This window comes from Neophocaena asiaeorientalis, unplaced genomic scaffold, assembly GCF_003031525.2.
Source record: "Neophocaena asiaeorientalis asiaeorientalis breed wild unplaced genomic scaffold, Neophocaena_asiaeorientalis_V1.1 scaffold85, whole genome shotgun sequence".
Taxonomy (NCBI): domain Eukaryota; kingdom Metazoa; phylum Chordata; class Mammalia; order Artiodactyla; family Phocoenidae; genus Neophocaena; species Neophocaena asiaeorientalis.
The window spans coordinates 5,643,714-5,656,255 of record NW_020174301.1 but is presented as its reverse complement, the minus strand read 5'-3'; the positions used below and the strand labels follow the sequence as shown (position 1 = coordinate 5,656,255).

The 12,542-nt window shown below is 36.7% G+C and overlaps 1 protein-coding gene across 1 annotated transcript in view; it reads right to left on the bottom strand.

The window, feature by feature from the left end:
- ATRNL1 (attractin like 1) overlaps window positions 1-12,542 on the bottom strand; it is a 675,777-nt gene that overhangs the window by 604,562 nt on the left and 58,673 nt on the right. Inside the window, exon 8 of the mRNA XM_024756087.1 lies at window positions 10,919-11,174. Coding sequence (XP_024611855.1) covers window positions 10,919-11,174 — 256 coding nt within the window. The remainder of the gene's footprint in view (window positions 1-10,918; window positions 11,175-12,542) is intronic.

The following is a 12,542-nucleotide window of genomic DNA, read 5'->3' as shown; positions in this document are numbered from 1 at the left end:
AAAAAAAAAAAAAAAAAAAAAAAAAAAAAAAGATAAAAATATATTGTTCACTCATTGATTCTTGAGCTTGAAAGAATTATTTAGGATATCATCTTATGAAGAGTCATAATCTGAGATTTAATGTAAATGATCAATTCCACTATCATCATTATAGGAATAAATGAAAATTTTTTAATTCTCAATTGTGTTCAATAAAAGCTAAAAACGGGCTACTATGATGATGCCTCCAGTCTCCTCTCATGCCTTCTTTAAATTTGATAAAATAATTTGGGCACTGCAATAAGAAAACTGAAAGATGACAATATAGACAATATATTTCACTGTGGCATCATCCTTCTAAACAGCTTATTTTCTTAGTAATTTAATATTTTAGCATAGTTGGGAACAACTGATGTGCAATGAATTCCTAGAATGATACAATAACAAAATGGTTCAAAATATAGGAAAAATAAGAACATGAAGATCCCACCATGTATCTTATATTTGTAAAAGGGTCCAAGAGATCCATCTTGGTAATTACATATATAGAATACTTTATTCCGTATTTTTTAAATAAGTAAATGTTCTCTTTGTTCTTTGGAAGACTTCTAAGAAAGAATGAAATTTATGAATAACAGTCTTCGTAGGTAGTTAGGCCTGCTCAAAAAAGAAACGAAAAAACTAAAACTGGGTCCCACAGACCCTTAGGTATACCAAGAATTAAATGGCATCCTTTGATTCCTACCTATTATCTATCCAACAATCCATGTGCTTTTTCTGCTTTCCTCTTTCTCTCTTCCTTCTCTTCCCATTTTTAGTTGCATTATTTCTACTTGGACAGAACATAAAACATTTGCATACCAGTTATCTACTGACATCCCCACCACCCTTGTTTCAGTCTTAGCTCTGAAATTCAATACATGAAATGTTCTCGATCAGTCTTTTACCTGCAGTGTTCCCATTCACCTCTTCATTAAATGGAGCTTATTCTCTAGGAGAGATGTTGGTAAATTGCAGCCCACAGGCCAAAGCCGGCTCAAGTGTTTCTGTAAATCAAGTTTTATTGGAGCAACGTCCACTCATTCATTCATGCATTTTTTACAGCTGCTTGTGGAGAGCTTCAATGACAGATTTGAGTGGTGACAACACACACTGTATGGCCTACAAAGCCTAAATTATATTTACTATCTAGATCTTTACAAAAAGTCTGCACATTTCTACTGTAAAAGAAATAGGGCACATTTGTACAGAATTATCTGAGTTTTGCCACGTTCAAACTGTTTTTCTATAGCCTTGACACATGAAGGACTGTTTGCCAAGATATAAAAACCCTTAGCCCGGGCTTCCCTGGTGGCGCAGTGGTTGAGAGTCCACCTGCCGATGAGGGGAACATGGGTTCGTGCCCTGGTCCGGGAAGATCCCACATGCCGCGCACGGGCCACTGGGCCTGCACATCCGGAGCCTGTGCTCCGCAACAGGAGAGGCCACAACAGTGAGAGGTCTGTGTACCGCAAAAAAAAAAAAAAAAACCCTTAGCCTATAAAAAACAAAAAACCCTTAGCCTATATTTTCTTTCCGTGAGTTTCTTGAAAAATTTGCTCCATAGTTGCCATGAGTTGTAGGTTGCTTTTGAGAAATCTAATATAATCTCTTGCCCTTGTAAGATATTTCATCTTTCTGCCTGAAGAGCCTAGGAATTTTTTTTCTTTATCTTTTAAAATATAGTATTTTTATCAAGATGTCTCAAAATTGCTGCTGTGGGTGAATTTTAGCAGGTATCCAACTCAGAAGCTTATAAACAGGAGAATAGATAGGCAAATTATGGTAGAGTCAGACAATGAAATACAGTAATGCAAAAAAGTTAACTGTAGGAATACATAACAACATGAATTAATCTTGGTTATATAGTGATGAAGGAAATAAATGAAAGCCTCAGAAGACTGCCTAAAATATTATTTCCTCTTCATAAAATTCAAAAACAAGTAAACAAAACAATATGCCATACAAGCATACATGTATAGGTGATAAAGCTATCTTTTTTAAAAAAATACATAATAAGAAATTCTGGATTTCAGACTAATGGAGAGGCAGAAAACTTTTTTTTAAATAAAGTTTTTTATGAACATGAATTATTATAAAGAGAAAACTTCAAGGAACACAACAAATGGTTATCTTTTTAAGATAAATATTCTCTCATCAGATATACTTTTGGGGGTGACTTTGCTAGTAAGACATGATTAGTTCTATGTTGATGACATAATAACCAAATAAAGCTGAGTTAGAGTAAACATAATTATTAAAAAAAACTTAAGAATAATCAACAAATGGTTTTTCTTTAATAATTAGAAGGCAATACATAGATAGATAAGAGTGCTGCTTATTTTAAAAAGTTAGAATAGCTAATGCTCTTGAAAAATGTTAAGCAAATATATCAATCTCAAATAATATAAAATGCTACAGATGACCACATTAAAATTTAAAAATTCAAGAATAGTAGTACTAGAAATGAACTAAAGGACCTAGCTCCATGCCACTCCAAAAATTTGTATTTCTTCTGACATTTTTCTCCATAACAAACTGTGCAGGACTTCCCTGGCAGTCCAATGGTTAAGACTCCATGCTTCCACTGCAGGGGGCATGGGTTCGTTCCCTGGTCTGCGAACTAAGATCCCACATGCCACATGGGGAGGCCAAAAATAAATTAATTAATTAAATAAAGGTTAGACCTTATTTATTAAAAAAAAAAACAAAAAAAAAAAAAGTGTGAAGTTCTCTCACAAAACACCTCTTTCTCCCAACCTCCAGGATCCTAATACCTAAGTACGCATGAAGGACCATTTAGGTTAAAAGTTAGATTTGAATCTCCGAGAACTAATAGTAGGTGCAATCAGACATGCTCAAAATGAGTAACTGTAAAGAGTATAATAAAAAGACTGTTTACAAAAGTATGGCTAGGATAATATCCTGGGACTATCAGAGCAGAAAGCCTTTACTATCCTGCGGCATGAAATAAGCAAGAGGAGGGGCTGTTTTCTAGAACTCTAGAGAGTAGGTGTATGGGGAAGAACACCAGAAAGTTAAGCCTTCAGTAGGACAACCCAATTAACCCAAGAAGATCCAGCAGGGAGAGAGTTGGAGGAATAAAATACCTTAACCTCACTCATCTCCCACCTTCTGATCTACTGATGGTGCCTCCTACCAGCTGACCCCAACTGAAGGCTGCAGGGCATGGGAGCAGAATGGAATAGTGAAGGGTAGATCTGGAGAGACAAATGAAGAGTATCAAACACAGTACCATATGAATCACATCATCACTAGAAAAAGAATAATTTGCACAGTACACAATTTAAATAATTTGGCTAATATACTTTTAAAACATTCAGGAAATATATAGATTCATTTTTAAAGAATACTGCTGAAAACCCTATTCATTCACCCACAAATATTTATCAAGCACTTAATACATGTCACTTTACTAGAAGTAGACATACAAAGAGGTATACAGCAGGATTCCTCTCTAAACTTAACTTCTTGGGAAAAAAAATGCAAGTACAAAAACAATACCTATAAAAAGCAGTATATGTGTCATATTCATTTATAAACAAAGAGTTACAGGAATTTAGAGGATAATTAAACCACTTCCAGAAAATGAAAAAGGCAGAAAGTATAGCTGTGGAACACCGAGAGCCTTTCATCATTACACAATTATAAAGGCCACCTCCACTTCGTTACTTAAACAAGTTTATAGAGCCTTTACTGCAAGCTTATCTCCTCATTATATATTCCCCTGATAATTTTCCTGATCATTTCCAATAATTTTTTCCATGAAGCTTACAGGTTACTGTCACTCCCAACCACTTAATAACCATACACTTTTAGAAGTTGTACGCTAGGGTGCCTGATAAAAAATTTCTCTGCCAGACCTATTTACATGTGCTCCACAGAAACTATTTTCTCGAGTATTCTGTTGTTCTACATCTACACACATTTTCATATAAATCAAGCCACACTCAAGGAAACAAATCTTCAACTAAAGAATGGACTGACTTTGGAGAGACAGCCCACAGGACTCAAATACTATGTGTTGATTTAATGCCTGGGTAATTAAGTTCCATCACCACTGTGGTAAATGCTTTATTAACAGACCCTTTAATGGCTGCCTTCTCACGCCTACATTACCTCTCATCTCCCCTAAGACTGTTACCTGCATTTTCCAAGTGAGATTCACTTGAATCCTTGTTTCATGGTCTGCTTCTGTGAAAACCCAGGTTTAAAAACATCCTATATTTCCTGCCACTAACTTCTTTGCTCCCCTTCACAAACAAATTTCCTTGAAAGAACTGACTTTGCCCATTGTGCCAGATTCCACTCCTCTAACTCCCTCTTAAATCCAGTCAGGCTTTTAACCCCAACACTACACAAAAACTGTTCTTGTTGGGACTTCCCTGGTGGTGCAGTGGTTAAGAATCCGCCTGCCAATGCAGTGGACACAGGTTCGATCCCTGGTCTGGGAAGAGCCCACATGCCACGGAGCAACTAAGCCCATGCGCCACAACTACTGAGCCTGCGCTCTAGAGCCCACGAGCCACAACTACTGAGCCCGTGTGCCACAACTACTGAAGCCCGCACACCTAGAGCCCGTGCTCCTCAACAAGAGAAGCCACCGCAATGAGAAGCCCACGCACTGCAACAAAGAGTAGCCCCCACTCGCCGCAACTAGAGAAAGTCCATGTGGGGCAATGAAGACCCAATGCAGCCAAAGATAAATAAAATAAAATAAATAAATTTATTTAAAAAACCAAAAATTGTCCTTGTCAAGATCACCAAAGATCTGCACAGTACTAAACTTAATGGTCAATCGTTAGTAATTATTTTACTCGACCCATCAGCAGCGCAGCACTCGGCACCGTTGATTACTCTTCTGTATAATAATCTTTCATCACTTAGCTTCTAGTTCACTGTACTCTTCCTTGCTTATTCCCTTCTTCCCCCCTACCTCTTATCATTGGGCTCAATCCTTTTCTCCTTTCTATCTACACCCATTTCCTTAGTGATCTGATCCAATCTCATGGCTTTAAATGCCATCCGTATCCCAAGAAGTCCCAAATTTACATCTCCAGCCCAGATCTCTCTCTAGAGCTCCAGATCCATACAGCCAACTGCCTACTTGACATTTTCACTTTAATGTCTAATGGATATCTCACGTATAACATGTCCAAACTGAACTCCTGACCTTCGAATCACCTTCATCTCAAACCTGCTTCAGAGTCTTCTACACGTCAGTTGATGGCAACTTCACCATTCCAGTGGCTCATGCCAAAAACCCTGGAATCATCCTTGACTCCTCATTTTTTCTCAGACACTACCTCCAAACCCTCAGCAAATACTATTTGTTCTACTTTAAAAACATACAAAACAAACTGACTGATTATCATCATCTCCAATACTAACACCCTGGTCTAAGCCACCATCACTGCCCAGAGCAATTCATAAAATGCAATGACAGTGCCTAAGACTTTTAACTACAGTTTCAAGAGCTAAAAAATATTCTGCAGTATTTTAGATTTTTTTTCAAATGTTAATGTACTGTGTTCAAATTAAATGATTAAAGTAAAGTTAACCAGATGGTTCCTTTGTTTTAAATCATATTATTATCAAAATATCAGGGAAGAGTCACAGTACCAAGCACAGAGCCAGAAATACTTCAGAATTATCTGCAACATTATTAGAAGTTGAGTAAGTGGTCACTTGGAGTATGTTAATTGGAAGTTTTTGTCTCTTTTTAAAATTTCTACATAATGGTGAGATCAATATCCTTAGGGTATACTTCAGAGTAAATTTTTTTTTTTTTTTTTTGTGGTATGCGGGCCTCTCACTGTTGTGGCCTCTCCCGTTGCGGAGCACAGGCTCCGGACACGCAGGCTCAGCGGCCATGGCTCACGGGCCCAGCCGCTCCACGGCATGTGGGATCTTCCCAGACCGGGGCACAAACCCATGTCCCCTGCATCAGCGGCAGACTCTCAACCACTGCGCCACCAGGGAAGCCCCCAGAGTAAATTTTTATCTAGGAAAATACTCTGTTTTCATTAATTACTATGCTATAACTTCAGCTTTCTTTTCAGTTACCCTCACTGCAATGCTGGTTAAAGTGACAGCCTCTTGTTTAATTAAAAACAAACACAAAAACTTTTTTTCTTAGTTTCCTAGAAGCTTTAAACATGTAAGGTTAATCACAGTAAAACCAATCTACATTTGGGTAGTTGATGCCATTAAAATCAGTCAAGAAAAGAAGCCTAGACTCACATCACAGTGTAGTAATTCCCACTAAGAACAGAGGGAAAAAAATGTTAACTCTCTCCACTGAGATAAGCATTCACTTATAACTAAGATGACAAATTATCCCATTACTTATATTCAGAGCAGCCTTACTTAGCATAGTATTGTTCCCTAAAGTAGCACTTGTCTATGGTATACACAACTTAATTATTCTGACAACATCTTTATATATACCTATTGCTTTGTATTCTTTCAGAAGTACTTTCCAAAGTGGAAGTACTTATGGATTATTTTTTTGACATCACATACTTTAACAATAAGTGACAAATTCAAAATGCTTTAGGAGTCAAGTAATATGTTAACTTTATATTATTAAGATATCATTCTAGAAAAACTGATGAGTTTTACTTTGTACTTAATTTATAGCATTTTAAAACTACTCATAATTCACCTACTATTCTTATAAAACTCATAAATCATGTATTCTTCCCATTTCCACCTTATACTACATTCATAAAGGTACCTAACAAATAATACAATTAATAGGACAAAAATCAAACCAAAAATACCCTGTTGATAAATTTATTTAGAAATAGTATTTTGGTTATAGAATAAGGAAAAAAAAAAAAGAAAACCTCTGTAGAAATACTTTAAAATTTACCAAAACTACACTTCACATTTTGTAATCAAATTATTCCAGGGCTTCCCTGGCGGTGCAGTGGTTGAGAGTCCGCCTGCTGATGCAGAGGATGCAGGTTCATGCCCTGATCTGGGAAGATCCCACATGCCGCAGAGCGGCTGGGCCCGTGAGCCACGGCTGCTGAGCCTGCACGTCCGGAGCCTGTGCTCCGCAACGGGAGAGGCCACAGCAGTGAGAGGCCCGCGTACCGCAAAAAAAAAAAATTATTCCAAATAAAACCGAAAACCTACCAACCAATGAATTTACTGGTTAACAGTCCATACCAACATTTACCATTCAGAGAAGATTAGAATAAATTTGTTGTGCCTTCCTAACCATCCGTGGAAAGTATAACCACCACATCTCAGGACTAAATGAGACTATCCTTCAATAAAGGGAAATATGAAAAAAGTAAAATATATTCTGTGAACTGTAAACTATATCCAGTAGGGAGATGGGGTAGGGAAGGCATGTACCAATCAGGTGGCCTATAGATTTGTTTCAATGGCCAAAACTGTAGGTAAACCCATGCAGGTATGGCATCAAGGAACTTCTATATAAAGCCGGGGTCCCTAAAGGGTTATACCGTCAATGAAAAAGTGAGGTTTTTAAAAATCTGTTCTGCAGAGGCAGACAGAAAACATCTATTTCAGCTCTGGCTCTACATAGAGGAAAAAAGTAGTTTGGGCATAGACTAAACATAACGTCACTTTAGAGCATAAATTCATCTTACATTCAAACTCAAAAAAAAAAAACCACATGCCAAAAGTTTAACTTAATTTGGACCTATGTTGCTAGGCCCCCAGAAGTCCACACTCTCTCTCTAGAGCAGGGGTAGGCAAACTAAGACCCAGGGCTAAATCTAGAACAAAGCCATGCCCATCTGTTTATGTTTATGGCTCCTTTCATGTTACAACAGCAGAGTTGATTAGTTTTGACAAAGACCATATGGTCCACAAAGCCTAAAATAGTTACTATCTGTCCCTTTATAGAAAAGACTGTGACCCCTAGCATAAAATACTTATAATAATGTCAAATGTGTTCATAGTAAAACAATATGAATTAAATTAGTAGAAACAGTAGCCTGTAAATTGGAGGTTGATCAAAGAGTAAAAGTACTGGTTAACTGTCGACTTAAAGTATTCATTTTAAAACTTAAAATGTCATCACCTATGGTTCAAGTACAAGCATGGTAATAGTTTAATCCTGAATCTTCCTGTTTTCCTCACGGAAGACATAAAAAATAAAGAAAACATGGGGAGGAAAAGTGAAAGAAAAAGAAAATTAAATTTCCAGAGAAATTAGGAATGAAAAAAACTCACCAACTCCAAATCAGGTGCAAACATGCAAAAAGCCAGTGAAACTAAGAGAATCAGATAGAGAAAGCTGCAAGAATGCAGAAAGGAAGACAAAAAACAAGGAACATGGAAGAAGCCTAATGGTAGATCTCAAATATTACCTCTCTTGTTCCCACAAAAAAATGGGCCTCACTCTCCCTGATCACAAGAAGAGCTAGAATTAAAAACAAAAAAAGACAACAAAGTAATTTAAAAAAAAAACATAAAACGTACATAAAATGTACAAAAACCAGAGGGATCACAAAGCAAAATCTAACTTTCTCTTGTATACAAGAGATACATTTAAAACAAAGTGATTCTGAATGGTTAACAATAAAGGAATGGGCAAAGGTACACAGGGAAAAGGCTGACTTCCCCACCAAAAAAAAACCAAGAGCCATAATATTAATAATAACAATGTTGAAATCAGATCAAAAAACACTGAACAAAGCACTTTATAATATTACAAGATACAATTTGCAATAAAGATATAACAGTTATGAATATCCATAATAGCAACTTCCATAAAGCATAAATTCCAGAATATACAAGAAGAAATAGGCAAAAATAAACTAATATTTTTAGACTTTTATTAACTTTCAGAGCATGATAGATCAAGTTAAATATAAGTAAGGAAGAAAAGACCTAAACAGAATAATCAACAAAGTCGATTTTATATATATGTATCAAATGCTATACTTTGATATTATGGGATTTACCTCCTTTTCAAGCGTCTATAGAACATTTATGAAAATTGGGCCCCAAAGAAAATCTCAATAAATTACAAAAAGCAGAAATAATACCTACAACATTCCCTGAACACTATAATAAAACCAAAAATTAAAAACAAAAACAAAACAACCTTCTTACATAGAAAATTTGTCACTCTTAATTAAACGACTCTTGGGCCCATCTGAAAAATGAGAATGACTCACCTACATGTGCTTCACTGCTACCATGAGTTTGTTATGACAATAATGTATGTAAATAGGCTTATTTAATGCAGCATTTATTAACCATTACACTCTAAAATGTTCCTATCACCAGAATTCTTTTTAGATTTCTTCTATTTTCTCAGTAAAATAAGAAGAGAGTAATGATGAAGAGTGAAGTGTTGGAAGTCTGAAGAGAGAAAGGAAAACATGTGAAACAGTCATCTTGGAAAACTGTAAGACAGACTGGTGATTAAAACTCGGTAAATGAGAAGTACAGACAAGAGAGGGTGAGAGAGAGTGAAGCACTGACCAGAGGCTCAACGGACTAAAGCCTCTGGTAAGGCTGAAGAATTCCCAGAGTCTGGACACTCTTCAGGAGTAAGCTGGGAAGATCAGCAGTACTTGAAGAGTAAGATACCTGAAATGGAAATTATGGGATTCGTAGCAGGTACACAAGGTCAAGAGTACCGCAATGCAAGAGGAAGACCCAAACAGGATGAAAAACAAGATCTTTGTAAGAAAGATCAAAAAATTGAGAGGACAGAAGTATTTAAATGGATCCTAAAATATCCATAAAAATATCTGGCTAATATATGTAGGACAGAGACAGTGAGCCAGAAGCTATATTCTTCCAGGAATTAAGCACAGTGATCAAAGGAGCAACAAAGGAGTGTAAGATGGAGAAGTAGTAGGCGGTATAGTCTGATGATGTAAGATTCAAAGTTGAGTGATTTAAAGGAGGAAGGAGTAAAAATAGAGTGGAAATGACAGTAAGAAGTACGGAGGATACATATCCCAATTCTAGCCCAGCTGTACTGGGGATATGAAAAAGAGAAGATCACTTAAAAGGACTGAAGGGGAAACAGTGGAGAATTTAGAAGGAAGTCTTCCTCTGACACACAACCACTCTCTTGTTGTTGCCAGTGGTGATCTGCAAATGAGTTCTCTCATTAAGACTACACAAGGACTATAAATAGTTGAATATAGTTGTCTATACACAAAAGGGCCAAAAACTTGAGTTCATAATCCTGGCCAGAACCGGAAATGGAGTATGTTCCTGAATCTAAATAGCAAACAGCATATACACATCTGTAGGCAAATTAAAAAAAAAAAAACAACTTACAACTGTTTGAAAATGTCATAAAGAATTCAAAGAAATAAAGTACCAGAAAAATAAATTAGAGTATTTAAGAGTCATATGTAGATTGCCCCAGTCACCTTCACACACCAGATATATAATCTTTTATAGAAGCCAAAAGACTGTCTTTGGGAAGCTTACTTTAGAAGAATAATACATACATAGAGATATTGCAATAAGATTAGAAACAGAACCTTGAAAAATGAAAAATCCTGAAATCATGGAATGCATAGTTAAGAAACTGGGGTAGTTTTAGCTTTCAGTTCATAAGTAAAATCCAAAGAAATAGCACCATCTATTGGAATTTCAGATATTTAAAATACATATTCTCAATTCTTAGAAAATGTGTCTAGTATGTAACATTTCTGCACATTTGGCTAAGAAGATAACTTACATATTAAAGGACAATTTCTAACATAAAAAAGTTTATATTAAAAAGAATTAATTCTTGGTTTATAATTCTAATTTCAAATAACTAACCATTTTGACTAAATTCATATGAAGATTTTATTATAGATAAAATATTCTCAACCAATAAAGAAGAGTACATAGTTACATGTTCAAAGTAACTCACAGATATGGTATTCCTGTATGCTGCTTGTATAACCATATATTGCAGAATATCCAAATATTATGATCATGACAACATCTCTACTATCCAACTCCATAATATGTGCTGAATGTCCCTCCACAGCGTACTGCTGACCATGTCCAAGCACAGTAGGAGTTTTTGTACTCCATGACTGACTATGTATGTTAAAAACCCATAATTCATCTGTGACATTGCCATCACTTGTTTCAATTCTGCCTCCATACATAAAGATGTTTTCCTGTAAATTAAAAAAACATATGTTAATAAAAAAAAATTTGTATCTTAGCAAGATATATTAGTTAAAAATAAAGATTAATTTAAACATTAAATTTTAGTAATTGCTCACAACATACATAAGACATAGTTCTTATTTGTAAAAAGTCAAATGAGAACACATAAGTAGTGATAATTAATTCTTTTCCTTACAAGAAGGGGGCACATCCACACTTACAAAAAGTTACTTTAAGGTATCTTATTTAAAAGTTATGTAGTCAATTAACCATGGTTTTCATTATCCTAGTTGTTGAGTCCCTAGTTGTTAAATTTGAATTTTACCATCTATTTGTACTGCTTTGTGCTAGTCTCAGTCATTCACTGTTTTCATCATTGTTCACCAGAAAGGTAGATCACATTTGCGTATATTATGTGGAGTACATTTTTATTACCACTTCTCACGGCTATGAGCAAATACCTTATAGCACTTATAAATTATACAATTTCAATATGATTGAAATGAATGATATATAAATCATTACTATTTCAACAACCTAGAAAGAGAAAAGAACTTCTTCAACCTAATAAAGAGCGTCTAAGAAAAACAGAAAGCTGCTATTACATACACTTAATGGTAAAAGACTGGATGTTTCACCAAGGTCAGTAATAAGATAAAGGTGCCTGCTTTTGCCACTTACATTCAACATTGTACTCAAGAGTTTAGCCAGAGCAAATATGCAAAAACTGAATAAAGGTATAAAGATTAGAAAAGAAAAGTAAAATATTTCTATTTGTAGGTGATATGAACTTGTATACAGAGAATACTAAGAAATAAAAAAACAATTAGAGGGGGCAGAGTCAAGATGGCAGACTAGGAGAATGCAGAATTCATGTCTCTGCACAACTAGGGCCCCTACCAGGCACCAGTGGGGGACCATGGACACCTAAGGGGATGGGAGGAACTCCCAGTGACCGGGTAGGACGTGGGGCACTGGGGGAGTGAAGGGGAAGAAGTGGAGGCAGGACGGGACTGGCGCCCCTCAAGGGCAGCTGGGGGAGGGGAAGGGAACTCAGGCCAGAAGGGGGAAATTGGGGAACCATTGGGAGGGCAGAGGACCAAAAGGGAGCATGGCCAGGTTTCCCCTGCCCACTTGGACTCCCAGGAACCTGGTGAGATCCCAGGCCTGATCCTCTGCCCACCGTGGCCCCCTCCAGCCACGCAGGTCCTGAGGGAGTGGGAGGGAGGGAAGGGGGAGCAAAAGTAAAGGCTGGACCTCTGGGACCGGCACACCTGAGGGGCAGCTGGGGCAGGGGAGGAGTTCCTACAACCAGTGGGACCCACCCACGGTTAGGGATCCAATGGGTCAGGGGAGACCCTGTGGGAGATGGTGCA